Genomic DNA, 25,319 nt, shown 5'->3' with positions numbered 1-25,319 from the left:
GCTGGAGGGATCCATGTGGTGGCTACTGTGGCTGAGACTGGTTCCTCTCCACGCTGGGGGCTGGATTTCTGACAATCTGACAATCTCCTCTGGGGCCGAGTGTGGTTGGAAGCTGAAACTGGGTGATAATGGGCCAGAGGTGATACTCAGGTAGATACTGGCTGACCCGGACCATTCCTGAGCATCAGATTGTGGCTACTAGGCAGTCATAATCTTGACCCCAGCTTCAGCAACAATGACTGAGACCAAAGGACCAGTGCTGGTGGATGTGTTTCTGGAGCAGGATATGCATAGTTTGGTGAAAGTTGTTACCCATGGCTCAGGAGCTGAAACGTGTAACTGAAAGTGGCAAAAGACGACATTTGATGGGGCGGAACCTGCAGCCGCGGACCGTTCTTCCCGAGACCAAGAGCTCTGCCGGGCCGCTTTCCCCGTCGCGCCCGTCCCGCGCCAAAGCGCGAGAACTTCCGGTGAGTTTCCCCGGTGTCTCAGAGTGGGGAGAGTCCGAAGCTGGTGAGTGCGGCGTCCTGGCCTGTTTTAACTCCTCTGCTTTCGTTGTCTGTGTGGCCCGGGCTCCCTCTTCCCGGCTCCGGATCGCGGAGTGCCCTGAAGTGGGATACCTCGCCGGGACGTACGCGTCCTGGTCTCTGGCCGGTGGTGGGACCCTGGTGGCTCTGCAGGCCTTTCTCCCTAAGAAACCGTCACCAGAGACACCGTCGCCACTACTTCCTGGGGCACCCGGGGTAACTTCGCGCTTTTTTCCCCTAACTTTAGAACTTGGGGGCCAGAGACTGTGGCCGCTTCCGACATGGTTATGTCCGACTCTGTAATTTTGGGTAAGGTATTTGCCCAAACCATCTCTTCGTTTCTCGTCTACAAAATGGATATCATGTTTTCATTAAATAAATGCTTATCAAGCATCTTTTATGTGCTCGAGGTACAAAAAGGCTCAAGTCTCACGGAGCTGACAGCCGTCTATTAAACATAGGCAAATTTGCAGCCTGATAAATGAAATGGAAAGGTATAAGGTGCCTTGAGAGTGTATCACTGGATACCTGATCTAGCCCCGGGACATGGACTCAAGGAAGCTGGACTGAGGAAATGACAGTTGTGCTGAGATCAGAAAAATGATTTGAGGAATAGGGGAGGGAAGAGTTTTCTATGCAGAGCAGACTCCTGCTTGAGGATCTAAAAGAGGCCAGTGTGGCTGATACAGAGAGCTTGCAGGGGTGGGGTGCGTGGTGTGAAACAGTCTGGAGGAGTTGCCAGGGACCAGGCAGCATAGACCTTGTAGGGTTTGTAGGTCACGGTAGGAATTCTGGTTTTCCAGGAGCCACATGAGAAGCCACTCAGATGGCATTAAGTGTGGGTGTTGACATGCTTAGATTGGCACTTCAAAAAGTTCATTCTGGCTGTTGGATGGAGAGCGGATTAGAGGGGCAGGCACTCTTTGGGTGAGGGACAGGTAACTTGGAGTAAGGATGCAGTAGAGAGAAGCAGATGGATGTGACTTTCTGCATTCCAGGGCATTTTCTCTGTGCCAGGCCATGTGCCAGCTGCTGACGATACAGTGAGGAGAATTATGGGCTGGTGGAATTGGAATAAAGGAATGTCATTATGAAGGAGGAGCACACAGATGCCCCAAGGGAAAATGGCTAATTGATGAACAATTATTCTGAATGCAATAGCTCTTAATTTAGCAAGTATTTATTAAGTACCTTCTGAATTCAGGGTTAGGAATAAGAAGGTGATGATGCAAATTAGTTAGCAGTGGCTTTCAGACTTTTGACTGTGACCTACAGTAACAAATGCATTTTACCTTATGACCAAAAGTACATACAAACACAAAAAAACTTCAAAAAACAGTTATTATCTTTGTTACTCATGATGCACTCTGATTTTTTTTTAATTCTGTTCCTTTCATTTAAAAAAAATTAATGTTGGTTGAAACTCTACATTGCTTTCTTGACCCATTAATGAGTTGTGATTTGCAGTTTGAGAAAAAAAGTGCTGATTCAGAGTGAGAGTCCTTTGTAGTGGTTTTGGGTTAAGATGATAAAATATGCCCTTAACATTTTTGGAAACTGGTTGGTCTTCCTTTCTTCCCAGTTTAGTTTTAACATAAGAGTAAGAAAAATTAAACAGGCAGCTGGTTCTTCTGTTTGTGAAATTTGGGGGTCTTGTTTGTATATCTGGCTGGGTTAGAAGTGCCTAGAGGGCAGTGACTGTCCTACTCTGTGGATGTTTCACAGATTATTGTTTCAGGCAAAGATCCTGGCATAGTGCAGGCGCTCAGTGATTACTTGCTGAATTGAATAGGTAAGTATCTTGGGACTAGAAGGTTAGATAATTGTTTGGATTAAATTAGTTCATGTTGAAACCATTCCTTATAAATACCACCCAGTCAGTATCTGCCTGCATACATGTTTTATCAGTATGGCCTCATGGATAGTTCAGAGGTGGCTAAAATAAGTGTTCTAAGCTCTTTCTCTTCTAAATACTGATCTTGGGCCAGGCACGCCACCTGAATCCATTCTGGGCAAGTGGCCCAGAGTTTCTGCTGTGCACCCTTTGGGAAGTTGTTTAACTCCTTGGACATTAGGGTTTTTATGTGTAAAATGGGAAGAGGAGGTTTGTGGCTGAAAAGCTCTCCACTTCCCAAACCTTTTGTGAATTTTAGATACTGAGCACTCACTCTCCACCTTTTGTCCATATCTGGGCCTTCCTTGTGGCTTATGAGAAATTGGGTATATCCTTCTCAAGTCCTTGGGACTCTTTAGCAATCGAGTTTAGGCAGAGGTGTAGTGTAAGACAATTTAGGCACAGTTATAGTTTCGAATAGACCACCCAGGCTTTCCCCACCTTCAGCCTCTGTTTTGTGTGTGTGTGTGTGTGTGTGTGTGTGTGTGTGTGTGTGAGAGAGAGAGAGAAAGAGAGAGAGAGAGAGAGAGATGTGAGAGCAGATCCTGAGTGGACAGTGGGAAGAATACTGGCCTGGAGGACAGGGTACCTAAGTTCTAATTTGTGAGACCTTGAGCATGTCACTTCTCCTTGATGTCTTTCTAGCTGTGAAGTGAGTGTTCTCGCTCATTAAAACACAAAATCCTCTTTCTCTGTGAGTCTTATTTTCCTCATTGGTAAAACTGATTAAGGTTTGTGGTGAAGATTAAAGGAGATAATTATGTCAAGGGTCTGATTCAATCTGGCACATGGAGAATCCTCAGCAAATGATGAACTCTGATTTCTTTCTTTTTTCAGTTCTGTAAGACAAGAAGGGTTGTTCTTTTGGTCACGTACCACTGGTCTCATGGCTGCCATGCAGATGGATCCTGAGCTTGCCAAGCGCCTCTTCTTTGAAGGGGCCACCGTGGTCATCCTGAATATGCCCAAGGGGACAGAGTTTGGCATCGACTACAACTCCTGGGAGGTGGGGCCCAAGTTCCGGGGCGTGAAGATGATCCCACCAGGCATCCACTTCCTCCACTATAGCTCTGTGGACAAGGCCAATCCCAGGGAGGTGGGGCCTCGTATGGGCTTCTTCCTTAGCCTGCAGCAGCGGGGGCTGATGGTCCTGCGCTGGAATGCAATTCGAGAAGAGGTAGACCTGTCCCCAGCCCCAGAGGCTGAGGTGGAGGCCATGAGGGCCAACCTCCAGGAGCTGGACCAATTCCTGGGACCTTACCCATATGCCACACTCAAGAAGTGGATCTCACTCACCAACTTCATCAGTGAGGCCACAATGGAGAAGCTGCAGCCTGAGAGCCGGCAGATCTGTGCCTTCTCAGAGGTGCTTCCTGTGCTGTCCATGAAGCACACTAAGGACCGGATAAAGCAGAATCTACCTCGCTGCGGCACTGAGTGCAAAAGCTACCAGGAGGGCCTGGCCCGGCTGCCAGAGATGAAGCCCAGAGCCGGCACGGAGATCCGCTTCTCAGAGCTGCCCACACAGACATACCCGGCAGGTGCCACGCCAGCAGAGATAACCAGGCACAGCATGGACTTGAGTTATGCCTTGGAGACTGTGCTCAGCAAGCAATTCCCCAGCAGCCCCCAGGATGTGCTCGGTGAGGAGGGACGAGACTTTTTGGGAGTGGGCCAGGGGAAAAGTGTATGGTAGAGGGCTTTAGAGTAAGGGCTGCATCTTGGACTATCTAGTCCAGTGGTTCCTAAACTTGGCTAAGGAAGCAGTCTCACCCAGTCCCCCTGGGGACTGATTCAAGAGATCTGGAGTGGAGCAGTACCTGTCTGTCTGTCTGTCTATATAGTAAGCAAGCACCATAGGTGAACCTGATGCAGCCAATCCTGTGTTTGGGAGCCACTGATGTGGCCCAGCCCCTCATTTTACAGATGGAGGTTCACAGATGGAAAGGATTTGGCCAACTATGTGGTTGAAATGAGACCAGAGCCCAGGGCTCTGGGTTCCCATCTCCCTCCTCAGTTCGCTCCTGATTCTCTCAAGGTGTTGGTCTCTCCACTGGCTTAGACCAGGATGGCGATTTAAAAAAAAAAAAAAATTTTTAATGTTTATTTATTTTTGAGACAGAGAGAGATAGAGTGTGAGTGGGGAAGGGGCAGAGAGAGGGGGAGACACAGAATCTGAAGGAGGCTCCAGGCTCCAAGCTGTCAGCACAGAGCCCGACATGGGACTTGAACTCACGAACTGTGAGATCATGACCTGAGCCGAAGCCAGGCACCCAACCGACTGAGCCACCCAGGGGCCCCCAGGATGGCGATTTTTAAAAAATTTTTATTGCTTTTCTCCCTTAGTGCAAAAATAATATATGGTCATCAGAGAAGCAAAACAAAAATTCACTCCCAATTCCCACCATCTAGAAATAACCTTTTTACATTTTGGTGTATTAACTTTTTGTCTTTTATATATGTATGTATGTGCAGTATTTCATTTGAGTCTCTGTATATTTCTATGAATTTCCTTTTAGTTTTTTTTTTCTTCTACTTAATTATATGTGTTTGTGTGTATATATGATTTTTTACAAAAACAAGATTACAGTATATTATTTTGTTATTTTATAATCTGCTTTAATATAAGCATTTTTCTATGTCATTGAAACGGTCCCTCTAATGTGGCTGCTTATGTGCCATAGTTATTGAACTAACTTACTCTGTTGATGGACCTTTAAGATGTCCCTATTTTCTCTATTGTGTCATCTAGTGAACATCCTTGTGTGTACTTAGACATACATTTAGAGTTGAAATTGTTCAAAAAACTTTCTTTAACGGTTATTTTTGAGACAGAGAGAGCGAGCGAGCATGAGTGGGGAAGAGGCAGAGAGAGAGGGAGACACAGAATCCGTAGCAGTCTCCAGGCTCCAAGCTGTCAGCAGAGCCCAACACGGGGCTCAAACTCACAAACCATGAGCCAAAGTCGGATTCACAACTGACTGAGCCACCCAGGCGCCCCCAGGGCTGAAATTGTTGATCAGAGGGAGCATGTTGCCAGCTGGGGTGAGGCTGTTGTGTATCACCTCTGAAATGGCAATTTAGCAAAGACTGCATGGTTGGAGAACGATGTCTTGTTTCAATTTATATTTCTTTGATTACTAGTGACAACAAACATTTGTCACACCTTTAACAGCTATTTATATTTTTTCTTTTACAAATTGTCCAGGTATTTGCCTATTTTTCTGTTGGAAGATCAATGAGAAATTTGAATATAGGGTCCTCTATATCATTGGCTCACTGATGAAAGGGCATGTTTTAATGGGTGCATCTTAATGCATTACACAGTATTATCGTTTAATAAGTAACAGTTGAAATTCTGGCTTAGAAATGAACAGAAATCCTGTTTTCTACCTCTTAAACATTTTAGTTCTTCAAAGTAATCTTGTGAAGGGTCTGTTGCAGGGATAACTATATCTTCCTGACAGCTCCTTGAAATTATTTCTGATCTCATAATTTAATTTTAGACTAGGCCAGAAATGCATGAATTCAAGTAAGTGCCCTAAATTCAGAGAATAAGCTCCTATTTCCACAACTAACCAGGTAAAGCCAACTGTAGAAGCAAATCATTAACCTCAATCGTACAAAGAAAATTTGTGTCTTGAAAATATCAGTCAACATCTAATATCTGGACCAGGCAGCTAGTCAAACTTCGTTCCACAAGCCTAGGAATAGGGTACTAGTTTTTCAGGTCTCTGGAGGGAACAGAGATCAAACAGCATGCATTTAAAGAGGTACTTGGTGTTGAGTGCATCTGTTCTTTGTATGGCCCACATGTAGGTATGACACCACAGAAGCCCTCATTAAATTTGAAGCCAGAGAGAATGTCTCTCATCAGCAACAGTATATCTTGGCAACGAGAGACCCAGTTGCTTGCCCAAGGACAGTGGCTTCTGGATCATCAGGTCTCTTTGTTTGAGACAGGCATCTGGTGGAAATGTGGGAATAATAATAACCGATATTTCTTGAGTGCTCCTTTGTGCCAGGCATTATTCTAAATGCTTTACATGTACTATACTGATTCATTTAATCTTCACCACAGCCCTCAATTAAGGAAATTGAGGTATAAACAGATTGAGTAACTTGCCCAAGGTCAGACAGCTGTGAAGGGTAGAGCTGAGATTTGAACTCAGGTAGTTTGGTTCCAGAGCTGGTACTATTTAGCTACAAAGCTGTTCATAGAGATCCAATTACAGAGCCCTGTGGGTAAGCAAATGCAAGTGATTTTGGCTGGCAGGCTAAGCCTGGAACAAATACTCACGAATTTTCCTCTTCTGGGGGGCTCTGGAACTGTTGTCACCCGATAGGAAATCTGTTTTATCTTTCTGTTGTTCCCACTGGCAAGCATTGGCTGTGTGACCTTGGGCAAGTCCCTTGACTTCATCTGCAAAATGAGACAAGTACCACTTTCCCTGAACACCTTCTGGAGTTGCACTGAGGATTACATGGTGTAGTACAGCATTTCCTCGGTGCTGGAACAGACCATCTGCATCAGAATCACCCGGGGAGCTTTTTCGAGCTACAGATAGTGACGCTTCATCATCTGTCCTCAACCAGGATCTCCGTGGGTGCAGCTTGGGCAGCTTCATCTTTAATCAGCTCTCCTAGTAATTCTGCTGGGCAGTCAAGTTTGGGATCTGCCTGGCATAATATGCATGAACACATTTGGTAAATTTCTTAAGTACCAGGCATATATTAGGTGTACTTCTTTTGTAGTCTGATTTTACAAAACCACAGTTTGGTTTTTCGTGGCTTGAGTTTATAGCAGTTCAGCAAACTTTTACTGAGCATCTGCTCAGTGCAAAACCCCGCCTAGTAGGAGTGCTCTGCAGGGTGCCAGGATACAAGGCCACCACCCATTGCTGAGGTCCAGTAGACTTGGCGGCCTTGTACAGTCAGCTGGCACTCCACCGTCTCAGGATCATTCTCTCTGTGCCTTTCAGGTGAACTCCAGTTTGCATTTGTATGCTTCCTCTTGGGGAATGTGTATGAGGCATTTGAGCACTGGAAGCGGCTCCTTAATCTCCTGTGCCGGTCCGAAGAAGCCATGGTGAAGCACCACACCCTCTACATCAACCTCATCTCCATCCTGTACCACCAGCTCGGCGAGATCCCCGCTGACTTCTTTGTGGACATTGTCTCCCAGAACAACTTCCTCACCAGCACCTTACAGGTGAGCCATCTTTTGGCCGACACCCATGGGGGTCAGAATTAAGGCTAGGATGGGTGAAAGCACCCTGGGAAGGTTACTCTTTTGTTTCAGTTACCTAACCTCGGGCTGTTTCCTGGTTCTCTCCTCTACTCAGTTGTGAGTTCCTTGATGCCAGAGACCCTCTCTCTGTACCACCATTTCCCTGACTTGCTCCTAGAGTGCCACGCAGTGGGGTACTTGGCATTTGAATAACTTCCACCTCTATGAGTTATTCAGCTCAAAACTGTAGCCATAAGTTGGTACAACCCAGTAGGACAGAGTTTTGAAGCTTGTTATTTCCAGGGAAACATCTGCAGCTCCTTAGATCTCATTTAAGCATTAAAGTAACTTTGATTTCCTGTTCAAACAAAACGTGCCAGTTTCTGCAGAGATTCTCTGACCGAAAAAGTGAAATTTGCTTTTAACTTGGCAATTAAATTTTCATTATGAGTGATAATTAGGGAAGAAGCTTCAAACAACTTACAATCTTCATCCTGTGCTATTTCCTCCCTTTGCAAATAGATTAGCTTCCTTTATGTTCTTGGGACAGCCTCTGTCACTCACATTTTGTAAGTTTCTCAAGTGTAGAAGATGCAGAAGCTGTCAATTTCCATACTTTTGTTCCCTGAGCTGCTTTTTTCTCCCTGTGTGTGATACCACTATGAGGCCCACTCCTTACAAGGTGGCTATTCACTAACCTCCCACACCCACCCAGGGTGAGAGAAGGAACGAACTTTCAGGGAATGCCTGTTGAGTATCAGGCATCATGGTTATCATGCTTCTTGGATTCCCTCATTTAATCTCTCCGAAGCCCTTCAAGGAAGGGAGGATTATTTCCTGTTTACAAATGAGAACATTGAGACTCGAAAGATTAAGTCATTTATATAAGGTCACAGAGCTGGTAAGTGGCAGAGTTGGGATTTGAAACCAGGCCTGAGTCTTGTGCTTATGCCCCTAGTACTGCATATGATGTAGATCCCCCCAGTAAGGATTCTTGATTGACATTAGTGGAAATACCACCAGGGGCTTGTTTCTCAGGTAGTGGACACTTTTCGAGAAAAAAACATACTGTTGGAAGAATCCCTGTGAGCAGGCAGCTGACAAAACTCTGGCGGTTGGAAGACTTGTGTAGACCATGGGGACAAGTTGGTCAAGCTGATGGTTTCAGCCTAGCGTATTCTACTTCAGAAGAGTTCTAAAACTGCTCTTTTACTGGCTATTGATATAACAGAGGAATTAAATCCCTTCATCTTTCCTCCTAAGGGGAAATTCCGCCCCCCTCCCCACCACCAAAGTTATTGGGTTGTGTGAGCCAGTAACTGATGAGGGGTTAGAGGGGGCATCCGCTTGCTAACTTGCCTCTGGCAGTGGCTCATGGGAATGACGTGCTACCCTTGTGATGTGCGTTAATGCTGTCACACAAACATAGGAGGGCCACACTGTGTCATTGGCTGTCCTGACCATTGTCAGCACAACTGACAGCTGAGCTCTAATTACTGACGCTGTGTTGCCAACAATGATTTATGAAGCAGAGAGGACCCAGATGGGTTGCTAGATGCCCAAGTGGAGTGTGCAAAGCTGATGGAAGAATTCTGTCTTTGGACTTTTCACCAAGAACATCTGATGTTCATTTTTTAGAAAAATCCAGAACAGGTGCCTTTAAAAAAATATATCAACACATATTTTTGAGCATCCTGCCTTTATATACAACACTCTGCTGAAGGTGTTGAGGGTTACATATATTAGTTAGTCAGGGTTCCTGCCCTTGAGGGATTTATTCATTGATTTAGCAGGTATTTGCTGAGCATGTGCTATATTCAAGGCCCTGTTGTAGAACTGGGAATAGAACTTTGAACAAGACAGAGTCCCTAACATGGGAAAGTAAACAAATGAATTGACTCAAGTCCCTCCAGACAGCATTGTTTAGAAGGCTGTCATGCCCTAGTACCATTTTCCTGAGGCAGGCCTTGAGACCTGTGTGGTCTCATCTAGACTGCATCAGTCTGTCAGCTCCCACGCCAACCCCGGTCAGTCCACCCATGTCTCATGCTGCATCCTGAGTTGCTTCTCTGACATGCAGACATGATCCTACTTCTCTGCATCTCCTTGTTTCCTAGAAAGTTCAAAGCCCAAGCATAGGTCACAAGGCCCATTCTGATCTGGCTCCTGACCTGTTCTCCAGCTTCTCCTTCCTCTCCCTACTTCCCCCATGTCAACTCTAGCAATAGTGGTCTCCCTGCACATTCCCACATATGCCATGCTATTTCAGGCCTTTTTTTTTTCCCCCCGATGGCACAAAACACATAACATGAGATCTATCTACCCTTTTAACACATTTTTAAGTTTACAGTACAGTATTGGTAACTATAAGCACAGCAGATCTCTAGAACTTTTTCATTTGGCATGACTGAAACTTTATGCCCATGTTTCATGCCTTCTTAACTGAACATGATTTTTGTTCTACCCGATGTGGACTTGTTCATCCTACAAGATGCCCTCAAGGCATTTCTCTGTGAAGCCATCCCCGATCTCTCTCCTTTACATATTATTAGCCTACTTTGGACGTGTTGCTATTATATTGCACAGGCCGTGCATGCTGAAATGTGTACGTTGTCTGCCTGACTTCCCCACTAAGCTGTGAACTTTTATCCAAAGCCTGTTTGTTGTTCATCTGGTTATTTTCAACACCTAGTCAAGGCCTAGCATTTCTCTCACTTTGTGTAATTGGATGTTTTTAGATGGATGGAATGCATCGATCATGTGGTAGTGTAAATAGATGCATCTAATATGATGGGTATAAACAGTGCAGTGAGATCAAAGGGCATTATAAGCATCATAAAGGAATTGGTTAAGACTGGGGTTGCAATATGAGGAGGTAGAGGATCAGCAGTGGCTGTGAAAGGAGGCATTTAACCATGTGTTGGAAGGATGAGTGAGATTTCAACAGGCACACTGTAGAAAAGGATATTATAATACCTTTTTTTTTTTTTTTTAATTTTTAACGTTTATTTATTTTTGAGACAGAGAGAGACGGAGCATGAATGGGGGAGTGTCAGAGAGAGAGGGAGACACAGAATCCGAAACAGGCTCCAGGCTCTGAGCGGTCAGCACAGAGCCTGACGCGGGGCTTGAACCCACGAACCATGAGATCATGACCTGAGCTGAAGTCGGACGCTTAACTGACTGAGCCACCCAGGCGCCCCCCCCCCTTTTTTTTTTTAAATAGAGAGTTAACATTGGTACCATCTTGGCAGTGAGAATCCAGTCCCCCCACACAGACGCACTCACTCAGGGTGTGTATGAGTGAATGAATCAGTCCATGAAAGCCTTCCTCAGCCAGCCGCCTGCTCTGCCCCCAGGTAGTCAAGTAAGTGGAACTGGCTTTCTTACTTAGGAACTTAAATGCTACTACCCACGGAGAGGGACTGGTGTTTGTATGTGTAAGCACTTAAAGGCTGCCACATTAGCTGGTATAAAATTAGCCATGTAATGGCCTCTGTCATTAGAGGCCCTTTTGAATAGATGCCACTGATTTTTATAAATCCCATGGGTTTAGCTTGAATAAAAATTATTTGTTTTACAAAAATAGATACAGTTTTTTTCTTTTATTAAAAGCAACTTGAGTCACCATAATTTGTTTAAAACCAATGAAAGGATAATCTGAATTTAATAGTGTGTTAAAAAGTGAGTTATGTACAAAATAAGGATTCTTGTTGCTGATTGCATAGCATTTGGGCATATAGTCACGTAACCTGTTTTTTAAAATACTTTTAGTCACAGTAGGCCACCTATGCTTTCCAGCTTCATTTCTTGCCAATATTCTAAATGCCAGTGTCCATCTTTAACTCTTGTTGGAAAACACTGGCTCTGACAATGATGTCTATAGTATTTTTATCACAGCACCAGCCATGATCAATTTCATGTACCTGCTCGTACACCTCCTGCCACCAGCTATCCCTTTGTCACATTTATTGTGTGCATTATCTCATTTAGCCTTCACAACAATGTTCAGAGTTAAGTGTATAATTTCACTTTATGGTGAGGAAACGGGATCAGAGAGGTCACATCATCTTGCCCAAGATCACCAGAGCTAGTGGATAGCAAGGCTGCGTTTTGATTCTGAAGCCTGTGGTGGGTTCCCATTTATTAGCCCCAGATGAAACATCCCAAAGTCTTTAAAGTGACGTCAGAAGACATGATTCCTGCTGCTTTTTACTCCTGGTAATCATTGTGAAATGATAGTTTTGCTTTTAAGACCACTTTCTTCTTCTGCAGGTGGAAAGAGAATGTTCTACCTCTGGCTAGTTTCCTTCTAAGTTGAATAATCATTTGGGAATTGAAAAATTTGGAAATTTCATCTTTTTTGTCTGTCCAAAAAATAGGATAAGATAGTGACTCAGCTACCCACCTTGATATTTTGAATTTCTCAAGGTGATCTGACTGAACTCAATTTCTTTAACTTGGGTTTAAAAGGAGGCTCTCACATTTCTGATTAAAGTTATTTACAATTTTAGAATACATAGACTTAATGATGAAAATATGAATACCTTTTTCTATATTTAAAGAAAAATACCCAAGGGCTGTGCTTTTATTGTATTTTATTTTATTTTTGTTGGGGTTTGCTTTTAGTTTTAGATAAATGCAGTTTTTTGTCAAGTGTTATTATCCTTTTTCAGAAATATTTTTTAAATATCCAGGATTAATCTTCCGATATTAAGATGATTCATTTCTCAGTGATGTTAAGTGTTTATTTGATTTCACTTTAATTAAAGTAAAACAAATAGATCATTATTAAATGTTCTGAAGAAACCATAAAATTAATCTAAAAACAAGAGAAAGTAAATTCTTACTTGAAAACTAGGTACTGTCTATACATCTCCTTTTCTGAATCATGGGTTTTTTAAATATTAAGTTTGTTAACTACATGGGCAAAAATAGACCATTGGATGCCAGGGGCTTGGGTAGGGGGAGGGTTTGACCACTAAAGAGCAGCACAAGGGAGTTTCTTGGAGTGACAAGACTATTCAGTATTCTGATTATGATGGTGTGTGGGCCTCAGACTCGTAACACTGAATACCGAAAGAGAAAAACTAATACTTACCTTGATTATATTATACAGTGGTTGCATGGGTGTACACATTTGTCAAAACTAATTGAACACTTAAAATGGGTGAATTTAGTTGTATGTAAATTATACCTCAGTAAAGTTGCTTTTTAAAAAATGTCCCTGGCTCCCCATAGGGCAGTGCTGAAAATACTACTAATATATTAAGTCTGTGTCGAGACAAAAAGAAGGTCTCGGTAGGAAGAAAGGATTGAGGTTTCTCTACTTGGACTGGATTTCACTCAACATTTATTAACTTGCTCAGTGTTTATCACCATTCTCATCTGTACAGTGGGAATAACAATTTCCTGGCCTCCTACCTCCCAGGTTTGTAGTGTCCAGGCTTGTAAAGATTAAATTGACAAGTTCTTTAAAAAGGACAAAGCACTTTTTAAATTAGAAGCCTTATTTTTCAGACAGAAGCCTTCTCTTATTCCTGCCTCTGGTTGATTTTACTCCCCGGCATCGTTTGAGAGATGGTTGAGAAGGATGAATGATGAGTATGAGCCCAGCCTGTTTGGACCTGTCCCTCTTGGCCATTGCCAAATGCAGAGCAGCCCCTGCATCTCATTCATATCTGTTCAGTGAACATCCTGTGGGCCCTAACTCTATGCCAGGCCCTGGGCGATACGCTATGTGGAACACATTGAGAATAAAGACTCATCCTCTACCCATAAGGAGCACAGATCACTGTGATACAAGCACAGTGTGAGAAATGCTATAAGGAAGGCTCAGGCCCAGTGTGAGGGGAACAGAAGCTGGAGCAGTTCATTTCAGCTTGGGCTTTTATAAGAGGCATGTCACAAGGAGGTAGCTTGTGAGCTGGTGGCATTCAGGGGCCACCTCCTCCCCAGGACGAGTCCTTTATGTTGTGCAGCACCATCACATAATTATTGAGCAATTAGTTGGTACCAAGGACTGCAAAAGTGAACCAAAAATGGATTTTCATAGAACCTGTGGTCTTCATTTTTTTGCTCATTAAACACCGTTATGTCAGACTCCGTGCCAGGAGTGTGGTATGCAGTAGCCGAGAGTCACTGCTTTGGAGTGGCTCCTTGTCTCTTGGGAGAGCTCAACAGCAAATGGACTGTTACCTAACTGAAATTGAGGCTATGTTCGTGGTAACCCTGGGCCCTGGAGGAGCATAAAGGAGCACCTGTTCCATCCTTGGTCTGGGAAGACATACTAAAGGAGGTGATGTCTGAGCTGAACCTGAGTCACTAGTGGAAATTAGTAGGTGAAGGAGGTGAAAGTTGGGGTGGAAGGGTAGTCTAAGCAGAGGAAAAAGCATGTGTGTGTAGAGAGGCACAGAAGAGGCAATAGAGCATGTTTGGCAGCTGCTCAATGTGGCTGGAGAGGCAGGGCTGTGTGGAGAGGGGTACAGTTTACTGTGTAAGAAGAGAAACAGGAAGGGGCGCCTGGGTGGCGCAGTCGGTTGAGCGTCCGACTTCAGCCAGGTCACGATTTCGTGGTCCGTGAGTTCGAGCCCCGCGTCGGGCTCTGGGCTGATGGCTCAGAGCCTGGAGCCTGTTTCCGATTCTGTGTCTCCCTCTCTCTCTGCCCCTCCCCCGTTCATGCTCTGTCTCTCTCTGTCCCAAAAATAAATAAACGTTGAAAAAAAGAAATTAAAAAAAAAAAAAAAAAAAAAAAAGAAGAGAAACAGGAAGAGGCTTTAGCAAATTCAGCCAGCAGCCTCCCCAGGACCTTGGGGCACACCCAAGGGTATGCAGGGCCTCCAGAGCTAATGCTGCTTGAAATGAGGCTTCTCTGCTTCCCGTACAGGGGCCCCTCCCCAGAGTTCCGCCGGGCTCCACGTTCAGCACTCCAGGGCAAGCTCCATTAGCTGCCTATAGACAGGCAGCTGGTTTCCCTGCTGCCCTCCCACCACCAAGCTCACACAACCCCTCTAATTAGTTATTGATCTGTTTTGTTGTGGCTTTGCTTCCCGCTCCTGTATTTAGTCGATTCCCAAGTTAATGAAACCAAATTCTGTAATCCCCACGCATGCTTCTGCACATACTCCCCTCCGCCCCAACCTCAGTCACTTCTGTCCTTGCTACCACTCCAACAAAATGGATCCAAACAGAGACCGCTAAAATGAGCTTCACTCCTGCTAATAGGCAGTGGAGAAACAGATGTCCCTGGAATCAGATGTAGAGTACACCTGTTAATTTTATCAGGTCAAGGCTCCTGGAGATGAGATTCCTTCCATGGTGGAATGTGGGCTGGCCACAGCACTAGACTGATGTGGAACAAGAGCTTCTCCCACCTTCATGCTCCTGTGTCTGTAGGGTAGTCTGGAAAAAACTACCCTTTCCCTTAAAAACTACCCTTTCCCTTCGCGGTTTTTATCCAGTCATTTAACTCCTCTTTGCCTCCATTTCCATAAAATAGGCATTCTGGTGTGTCTTTCCAGGGCATTGTGAGGGTCTGTTGGGATATTCTGAAACTTCTTTGAAAACAGTAAAATAATATGAGAAAGAGTAATGAGTTTGCTGTTACTCTTAGAAGTAATTGGGATCCAGGAAAATCACATGTAGAGAAAATTACTGTTCTGCCCCCTACCCATGGTTATATCAGATGAAACCGAATTAAAAAGAACATCAAAACAAGGGATTAATATCCAGAATATATAAAGAACTACAGTAATTCAACAATAACAAAAACCTGACTAAAACTGGACAAAGGACTTAAGTAGACATTTCTCCAAAGAAGACATACAGATGGCCAGTACATCTACATGAAAAGGTGCTTAACATCACTGCCCATTAGGGAAATGCAGATCAAGACCGCAGTGAGATACCCCTTCATACCCATTATGGTGGCTATTACTAAAAAATAATGGGGGCACTTGGGTGGCTCAGTCGGTTGAGTGTCTGACTTGGGCTCAGGTCATGATCTCACAGCTCATGAGTTCGAGCCCCGCGTCGGGCTCTGTGCTGACAGCTCAGAACCTGGAGCCTGCTTCAGATTCTGTGTCTCGCTCTCTCTCTCTCTGCCCCTCTCCCACTCTGTCTCTCTTTCAAAATAAATAAATTTTTTTTTTAATAAATAAGAAAAAATAACAGATCTTGGCAATGACGTGAAGAAATTAGAACCCTTGTTCATTGCTAATGGTAATGTGAACCGGTGCAGCCCCTGTAGAAAACATATGGTGGTTCCTCAAAACATTAAGCAGAATTACCTCATGATCCAGAAATTCCACTTCTAGGTTTATACCCCCCAAAATTAAAAGCAGGGACTCCTGTCATGTCACAGCAGCATTATTTATAATAGCCAGAAAGTAGAAACAACCCACATGGTCATTGACAGGTGAATGGGAAACATAATGTATATGCATACAATGGAGTATCAGCCTTATAAAGGGAGAAAATTCGGATGTGTGCTACAACATGAATGAACTTTGAGGACATTTCATGCTAAGTGAAATAAGCCAGGCACAAGAGGACAAGTACTGTATGATTCCACTTGTACAAGGTACCTAGAGCAGACAAGTTCATGGAGACAGAAGGCAAAGGGTGACTTCCAGGGGCTGGGGGAGGGGTAATGGGGAGTTAGTGTTTAATGGGTACAGAGTATCATTTGGGGGGGGATGAACAAATTCTGAAGATGGATGGTGGTGATGGTTATATAGCAATGTGAACGTAGTTAATGCCACTAAATTGTACACTTAAAAATGGTCAAAATGGTAAATATCATGTGTATTAGTTTTTCAAACGATAATGTAAAAAATGGTTAAATTGGTAGGTTTTGTGTTACATGTGTGTTACCACAGTTTCAAGAGAAGAACCTCAAAGACAACTTTCAAAGGGAATAGAAACCTCAGTCTGGCAGCCTGTGGCCCATGTAGATTAGAGCAGCGGTTCCACCTCGTTGGCATAGGGCCTGTGACTTTATGGGACACAGGGGCTTGCTTATAAGCCCTCCAAGCCTTTCTTGATACCAGCTGGTGTAGTTATTGTCCAGGTGCCCAGGAGAGCACCTCAGGGGACCAGGCCTGGGTGATGGCCCCACTGGCCTTACTCTCAATGGGGCATCTCTGCCCAAGATAGTAATTTTCCATTCTAGTCCTGCCCCAGCTTCTCAGCTGGGTTTGGACCTTCTTTCTTGGTTTGGGGGGAGCACAGCAGGTGGCCTGGGCCTGTGCCAGCAGCAGCTGATCCACCCGCCCCAGAGAGCTGAACACCATGAGGAAATTTCCACAGCTTTCTCGGCCCCCACTGTGTTCTCAGGAGTGACTTATCCTCTGTTCTCTGTAGGTTTTCTTTTCCTCCGCCTGCAGCGTTGCCGTGGATGCCACCCTGAGGCAGAAAGCTGAAAAGTTCCAAGCTCACCTGACCAAGAAGTTTCGGTGGGACTTTGAGGCAGAGCCAGAAGACTGTGCCCCAGTGGTGGTGGAGCTCCCCGAGGGTGTGGAGACTGGCTAACGGGGAATACTGTCAGCCAGGGGAGGCCCCTTCCCACACAGCTGCAGTCCTGGCCTCTCCATTCATCCCTTCCTACCGGGACCTGTAGGGGTAGTGGCCCCACCAGGTTCTGCAAAGTTAGAGCCAGAATTCCCTCTTTTACCAGTAAATAAGTTTCTTCAGTACCAAAGAGGCTATGTGCATCCTGAGGGCACATTCATGGGCTCCCATCAGCCTGGCCATGGGACTAACCTAACTGAATTCTAAATGGGCTCTTATAGAAGCTCTCAGGAGAGACCTGCCTCAGCAGCACCCTACTTCATTCTGAATGAGAAGAATGTGAGCCAAAAACCCAAGAGAACTGATAGCTCGTTCCATAGGATGGTTAGAAAACAAGACACCCTGGACTGCACAGGGTCTGAGATATCCGTTGGTGACTTTAAAAGTCAACTAGAAGTTCCTAGGGAAATGAGCTAGAATTTCTGTCTGTCCCTTGTTGAATGGGAACACGTCACAGAAAACACAGGCCTGTGACCACTCAGAGCTCCAGATTGGGAAGGGGGAACCCAGAAGACAGGTGGGTTGAGTCTGACGAGTGGTCAGCTTTTGCTTTCTCCGTCAACATCCCTTCCTCCTGTCCAGAGGTCCCAGTGGGTAATCATCCAAGACTGTTGTGGCCCCTGACCTCAGGGGCCTTGCTGATGCCACGTTCCTCTCATCCATTCCACTCTGAGGCCTCAGTCCCAGAAGTGGGACTTGGCAGCCCCTCTGTACATCCCCATTCCTCACCAGAGCCACCATGACTATTTCTGATGACCTGGAGATTCAACAACAAAGAGGAAGGTTCTTGCTCAGAATAGGCTTCTTTGGCCCTGCTGAAGTTCTCTGTCTGTGTTCAGAGTTCTGGAGATGACCTGACCCACCTGGATCTTCCCAGTCCTGCTGTGGAGCTGTCAGCCACAGGAGTAATGATGCTCCCATTCCCTTGGAGTCCTGAGGGTGTACCCACATACATGGGTCCTGCCACCCTGACCTCAAACCGTTGTACTACGATCAGAATCCCTGCACCATTCTTCTCCAAGGCTGTGGCTCATACCAGGTTTCTGAATGAGAATCCGTGCTGGTTAAGACTTTTGGTTCCGTTTGTTTCCTTGGAGATGTTTTTCCAAGAGCATAACATACATTAAAGTCTTTGAGTTGAGATTAAATCCCCTTGTGTGAGTCTCTCTTACAGTTAATATGCCCAGTTCTCAGCTGCCAGGCCACTGTCCATAGACCTACATCTCCCTACTGAGCACCAGGAGACTCTGCCCAACATCTTCAGTCTCTGGAGGAGGCAAGCAGCCAGCTTTGCATGCTGTGACCAGTGGGGCTTCTGAGATAGGCATACCTGAAAGGATCGAGGCCCTGTAGCTTTATAATAACCAGAAGTTCCTCCTTGTGTGAATTTGCTATTCTCTTCCACCCAAAGCCCACTCATCAGAACTACCTGGGGAGCTTGTTAAAAGTACGCATTCCAAAGGAATGAATTACTAGTCCATGCTACAACATGGATGAACCTTGAAAACATTGTGCTGAATGAACAGAGCCAGACAAAGGCCACCCATTACATGACTGCATTCATATGAGTTGTCCAGGATAGATCCACAGAGAGAGAAGTTAGTGGTTGCCAGGCACTGGGAGAGTGGGGAAGGGGGTTGACTGCCAATAGCTCCGGGGTTTCTTAGGTGATAGAAAGGTTCTGGAATTAGCGAGTGGTGATGGCTGTACCACTTTATGAATATACCCAAAAAAACCCCACTGGAAGTACACACCTAAAAATGGTGAATTTTATGCCATGTAAATTATATCTCAATAATAACTTTTTAAAGTACATATTTCCAAGTCCCACCCCACAGGGATTCAGAGGCTGTGAATCTGGATATGGCCTGGGTCCTGCGGCACACTCAGTTTTGAGTAACTACCCAGAAGTAACAGCATTGCAATTTAGTACTTAGAGTTCCATTGGGACAGAATTTGTGTCCTCCTGGCATTGTCAGAGCAGCGTCTGGAAGTTGGGTCATGTGACTATGTTCTTCAAGCTGTTGGTCTGCTATCTACACAGACCCACTACCCCCTACAACCCACACAAACAGGGATTAAGAAAAAGTAACCACTATTTGCTAAGTGTTCTGGTAGTTCACTTAATCCTCACAAAAATATGGGCTAGGTGCTACTATTATCCTCATTTTACTGTAAGAAAATGGGCTCAGAGAGCTTCAGTCATTCTGCCGGCGTCCCACAGCTAGTAAGGATTGAGCACAAGAGTCAAGCCCGAGCCCCTTGGTGGCCAGAGCCCACACTCAGCTGCTGTGTTCACTGCTGTGATGTACTCTCTCTCTGCCCTTGCAGGTCTAGGACAGCCTTCCCTTCTCCCTGCTTCCCGGATCTAGGCCTGGCCCTGTTGCCAGCCAGCTGTGTGAACTCGGACAAGTCACTTCCTTGGGCCTCGGTCTACTTACATATAAAGTAAGAGAGTTTGCTTAGATTTGGGGTTTCTGATGTAGATTCTCCAGGCTCCCTCAAGAATTTAAAAGTGGACCATTGTGTTATTTTAAATGTTTTCAAAAGGGAAACTACATTTGCACAGGATAATGTGTCCGGACTGACAAAAAACCAATAGGTCTCTTGTTTGGGGCCGGAGTGACATCGACTCTGTCTCCTGCTGGTCCCAGCTGGCAGTCCTCTATGTGTCTTTGATGAATAAAAAATGTGAAAACAAATTAATTATTACTTAATACTTGCAATATTTCTGGAAGGCAGAAACCTTGCAAATGGAGAGCCAGTGGCCTCGCTGATCCGTAAGCTCCTTCCACTTCTAACACATCTAAAAGTGAAGCTGTTGGCAGGACCTGGCCTGATTTCCAAATCCCCTCAAATGCAGGCCTCCTGAGGCCTGGCTCTTATTTGCAAGGCTGCTTTATCCTATTAACAGAATCAGCAGAGGTAGCAAGTCTCCAACCACTCCCGCTGTCCCCACGACAACCCTCGCTGATCTGAGCCCATCCGTCTAATTTGTCACTGCTTGAGCGGTGGGGGAGTTCCCCGCCGCTGACTGCCTCTCACCATCGATAATTACTTTCCCAACGTCATCCCCTTGTAAATATTATTTAATATTCTCAGGGCACCGTGACATGTCAGTTTCTCCAACTAATCACACTCTGGCTTGGCCAAAATGCCCTGCTGCAACGGGGGCTGGAAATGCACGGTGAATGTCTGGGCAAAGCCGTCACTGAGTCACATCCCCGTGACATCCACCAGATCCAAAGCAGAATGGAGTGGGACGCTCACCTGAGCTACCTGCTGATAACTGGGGGCGGTGTGGTCCTGTGATTCCGCAGGTCCGCTCCTCTCTTCGGTCCCCGATAGACCAGGGCACCTCTATGCCTCAGAGTCCCATACATCTGGACCAGGCAGGCTTTGTTTTCACTAAAACATTCTACCTCTGGAGTATCCAGGGTCTCCTTGCTGGCTCATGCTGGCTCATGCTGGCTCATTCTCCCCCAACGCTGGGCTCCTGCCCTGAACTGGCCTCCCTGCTGAGATGGGGGCTGGGGGTGATGAGAGCCAGAAATAGTGTCGGCTGTTCCCTGCTGGGGGGAGGGGTGTGTCCCCAACCTGCCAGGCCTTCTGTCCTGCGTCCTCAATCTGGTGCTCACTGGGATAACAGGGTTATCTCCAGGTTTCTCTGGAGAACAGGAATCTTGGGGGTTATTGGTTAAAATGCTTGGTGGGAGGAAGGTAGGAGAAGTAGGGGGTTTCTCAGATGGCCTGTGTGAAAGAAACTCCACAGGTCTTTCCTCCTTGGTTCTTTGTCTATCTTCTCCCCTCCCCAGATTTCTCTATTTTTCCTGTGTCGCCTCCAGACATTTTTACCTGGCTCAAGTCAGGACTCTACTTCTAAAGGGATCCTGACAGATAGGTTACATTTTGGGGAGAGGGAGCTCTTACGTGAGAAGCAGTTGGAGAAACATGTGGGGCTTCACCCATGAGCAGAGAGGCTGGGGGAGCTATCTTGACGGAGGAGGTCTCTGCGCCCTTCAGAGTGCAGAGCTGGGAACCATGGGAGAAGTTACAGGGAGGCTGCCGTGGGCTCTGTTCCTTCTTCATCCAAACAGTACTTTCTGAGTGCCTGCCCCAGTGAGCTTACGCTCATTTGGAGGGGAGGGGCAGACAACAAGCATAAGAAGTAGGTTACAGAGATTGTTAGTTGTAAGAAATGCTCTGGCAAAAACTAGAGCAGGATAAGGGACATTGAAGAGTGCTGGGAGGGTAAGAGGAGATGTTGCAATTTAAATGGGGTGACATTTGAGCACAGATTTGAAGGTGAGCAAGGAGCCATGTGGGCATCTATGGGAAGAGCGTTCCAGGCAGAATGAACAGGGAATGCAAAAGCCCTGGAGCAGGAGCATGCCTGGTGGGTTACGGGAACACCGGGGGTCAATACGGTGAGAGCACAGGGAATAGCTGGAGAGGAAATCTGGGCAGCCACAAGGGATCAAATTGTCCAGGGCTTACGGGCTGTAAGCACTTCACTCAGTGAAATGGGGACCCATTAGAGGGTTTTTAGCAGAAGAGTGACATGGTCTGACTTTTGTTTTAACAGGATCACAAGCTGCTGCGTTGGCCGCAGACTGCCAGGGGAGAGGGGTGGGAGTGGGGAGAGGGGTGGGAATGGGGACAGCGGTAAGGAAGCTAGAGTGGTAACCCAGGTGACAGAGGGTACTGACTTGGGCCAGATTGCTGTCAGGTGTACATATTGGACTGCATTCCTGCCTCCAGATGAAGGATGCACTAGAGGCCTTTCGAGGGCTCTTCTAGCCTGATAAGCCCTTACTTCTCTGCAGTCTCAGAATCTAGGCACAATACTGACTCGTGGGGTCCCCATCCCCACACAAACGCCCTCTCTCCTGTCCCATCAGGGATCTGTCAGCCCTTCCCATTCCCATATGTCTGTGGTATATCTGGGCCGGTGGGGCATGAGGAAGGATTGGGGGAGGGGGTAACTGCCACAGGAATTCTGAGCCAGGGGGTGGAGGCAGGGGACTGGAAATGGCTCTGTTGAGAAGCAGTGAATCAGGGGGTGTGATAGGCTGTGGTGGCTCTGCGTCCCACCCCCCTTCACTGTGGGTGTTCTTGCTGCCAGTGGGCAGTGAGGAGGGTCTGCTTGCTGTTAGGGTTCTCTTGTGGCTAACAGAGAACCGGGGTGTGTGCAGCCGCTGTTGGTACTGATTTGTCCTGCTCAAGAATCACCCCTGCACCCACTCCCACCTGCAGCATTTCCGTGGGCTTCATGATTAATATGACCTAGCATGTAGTGGGGGCCTCCTCCCAGCTGCTGGGCACTGAGCTGGGTCCTTACCTTATTCGGGCGGAGCACCAGCTCTTCAAGGAAGTCCTTATTCCTCATCGTGCAGACGAGGAAACCAAGGCATCGAGAGGTGAGGCTCAGGCCAGCGAGTCTCAGAGCCAGAATTCCAGCCCACCTGTATAAATGCAGCAGTGTTGGCCACCTCCAAGCATTCCTCAGGAAAGACAGTTACATCATCTGTGAGAGTTACCCGTGGATCCAAGATTGCCAGCCCGACAACTTATTGGCCTCTCGGTTCGCAACAGCTGCCTCATGTTTCCACGCAGAACTTCTGTGTCATATCTGGCCCATGGGCACACTGGACCGACCCGGCTCCGGAGAGGTGGAGAGGAGCAACATCTGGTCCAGAAGGAGGCTGCTTCTGCCCCTTACAGACCACTGGGGCCGCTGAGGGGCTGCTTAGTCCGGGGTGCACCTGAGCCTGAGAGCGGAGGCCCCTCTCACTCAGTCCTACCAGAGTTGCAGTGGAGTCTGCAAAAGACATTTGCTTTAGAGAAAGATGCTGCCAGATGTGGGGCCTCTGAGAGGCTGGTTTCATGCCCAGACATCTGCGCAGGTATTTTCCCCTGCTATCCCCTCTGTGGATCAATAAACTGTTTAATTTGGAGCCTAGCAGCCTGAAGGTAGAGAGTGGGATGTGAGAGGTTGGGGGGTCTTCGTGGTACATTTCGAATGAAGAAACCTACACCATTAGGCATGTCCCTTTTGGAAAGTGTTTATGTCCTCTGCTCATTTTCTGTCGGATCTTCTTTTTTTAAAAAATATGCATTTATCTTATCGTAATGTATCTAAATGTTAGAAATATTTCCCCCCGATTTGCCTTTCGATTTTATGTTTTAAACAGTATGCTTTACTCTTTTACATGTCAAATACGTCAAGCTTGTTCTTTTTGATTTGATTTTTCCCACTGCTTTAATGCTTAAAAGTCTATTCATCCATCAGGATGAAGTATATATGGGCCCAGATTTTGTTCTAGTTTTTCCCAGTGTTATGCTTTTTTATTTTGTATTTTGTAACAGTCAAAACCATGTTTCCTCAGCCCCACTTAATCCATCCCCACTCCTACCTTTCGTGATTCACGTCTACTCTGATTTTTCCTGTCCAGATTTGAAGTCCTAACGCCCTGACTCACGCCTCCACCCTTGTCCTTTCCTCAGCCACCAAGGGCTTCTTGCAAGCCTTCCTGACCCCCTCATGGCATTTACAGCCAGAGCCGCATACATAGCTGGCCCTTGCTATCACAGTCTGGTGATGTGCGGTAGTTTCTTGTGGCTTTTCAGGGCTAGAATCATCTGTTCATGATTCTGTGACACCTTGCTCCAAGCATGGGGCTAAGTGCGTAAATGCTCCCTCTCTGAGAAGGCTCTGTCTCTGCACTAAAGGGGCCCCTAGGATGGCCAGTAGATTGTACAACTCATTTCTATTCACCTCTCTTCTAGCGTCAAGCCTCCTTTGCTTTGAGGAAAACTTTATGTATTCTATGTCATCCTTGGGAGGAGTGCCAATTACAGTAATTCAGCCATCCTTCCATCTGCAGGAATAGACAAAACTTTAGCTAGGCCACCTGGCCTAGCATCCCTGGGATGCTTCTCATAGGCGCAGAAGGGTGCCTTCTATTTTTGGAGTTCTGGAGTAGAGGACTCTCAGTTGGACCTAATAGGGCTTATTATACCCAAAAGCCCTTGTACCAGAAATGAGGATGAGGCCAACACAGAAGGAAGCTAAGCTGAGAGATGAGAAAGAGCTGATAAATCACTGGAGCACCTGGATCAATCCCTACCTGTAGCACACAATCCTCAGGCTTCCTCCTTCATGAGCGAATACAATACCTTTTTATTGACTAATTTTATTTGATTGTGGTAAGAACCTTTAACATGTGATCTACCCTCTTAACAAATTTTTAAGTGCACAAAACAGTATTGTTGACTGTAGGTGCAATGTAATACAGCAGATCTCTAGAACTTACTCATCTTGCTTAACTAGAACTTTATATCCATTGACTTGTAACTCCTCATTTCCCCATCGTTCCAGCTCCTGGCAACCACCATTCCATTCTTTGATTCTATGAATCTGACTGTTTTAGATATCTCACAATAGCCAAGATGTGGAAATAACCTAAATGTCCATCAACAGATAAATGGATAATGAAAATGTGATATATACATGCAATGGAATATTATTTGGCCTTAATAAAGAAGGAAATTCTGCAATATGTGACAATGTGGAGACAAGCCCTGAGGACATTCTGTTGTGGGAAATAAGCCATCACAGAAAGACAGATACAGTATCTTTTTCTTACGCCCCTTTTGATAGGTTTCTGCTCTTGCAGCCAAAGAATCCTAATTCATTCCTGCATCATGAGGCTTTGGCCTGCCTATCTGCCAGACTCCCAAGATGTCACAAGTTCAAAGGCCACCGCTCATGCTGCCGTTGGTGAAACCAGGGTCCCAGGAGGGAAAAAGAACTCGTCCAAGGTCACTTGGTGAGTTGTTTCCTGCCCAAAGGGAAGAAGAGTTTGGGCTCACTGGCCAGCAGCATGGAGGGTGCCATGGGCCTCAGCGATGGCACTGGAGCACTGAGTGGCTGCTGACCTGCTGATTGGGGATGTACCTCCCAGACAGGATTGCCGCTGCCCCACCAGCATGTGTGCTGGTAAGGGGGCGCTCCAGGATGGTCCAGAGCCCGGCTGGGGAGGGCATCAAGCGCTGCTGTTGCTGCTGCTCCTGACCTCCCTGCCCTTGTCCAGGG

General features: G+C 46.1%; 1 protein-coding gene across 5 annotated transcripts; it reads left to right on the top strand.

The window, feature by feature from the left end:
• The first annotated feature begins 439 nt into the window (after positions 1-439).
• Positions 440-24,975, top strand: AAR2 (AAR2 splicing factor). Of its 5 annotated transcripts, none has more exons than XM_045444726.1 (4): positions 440-513; positions 3,259-4,064; positions 7,404-7,633; positions 17,015-18,369. In XM_045444726.1, exons 2-4 carry the CDS (start codon positions 3,308-3,310, stop codon positions 17,180-17,182), a joined length of 1,155 nt encoding a protein of 384 aa, XP_045300682.1. In that variant the 5' UTR covers positions 440-513; positions 3,259-3,307; the 3' UTR covers positions 17,183-18,369. The 5 variants fall into 5 exon arrangements, with proteins under 5 accessions (XP_045300682.1, XP_045300680.1, XP_045300681.1 ...); XM_045444724.1 differs by having other exon boundaries at positions 479-743; XM_045444725.1 differs by lacking the exons at positions 440-513; positions 17,015-18,369 and adding exons at positions 775-836; positions 24,885-24,975.
• The last annotated feature ends 344 nt before the right edge of the window (positions 24,976-25,319 follow it).

This window comes from Leopardus geoffroyi, chromosome A3 (assembly GCF_018350155.1).
Source record: "Leopardus geoffroyi isolate Oge1 chromosome A3, O.geoffroyi_Oge1_pat1.0, whole genome shotgun sequence".
NCBI classification, from domain to species: Eukaryota; Metazoa; Chordata; class Mammalia; order Carnivora; family Felidae; genus Leopardus; species Leopardus geoffroyi.
The sequence above is the reverse complement of the archived record's forward strand: the minus strand, read 5'-3'. Positions and strand labels throughout refer to the sequence as shown.

Excerpts from the sequence above, each read along its gene's own strand:
- AAR2 (XM_045444726.1), top strand. The coding sequence starts at position 3,308 with ATGGCTGCCATGCAGATGGATCCTGAGCTTGCCAAGCGCCTCTTCTTT. Across the intron at positions 4,065-7,403 it reads CAGCCCCCAGGATGTGCTCG|GTGAACTCCAGTTTGCATTT; the intron begins GTGAGGAGGGAC and ends TGTGCCTTTCAG. Across the intron at positions 7,634-17,014 it reads TCCTCACCAGCACCTTACAG|GTTTTCTTTTCCTCCGCCTG; the intron begins GTGAGCCATCTT and ends TGTTCTCTGTAG.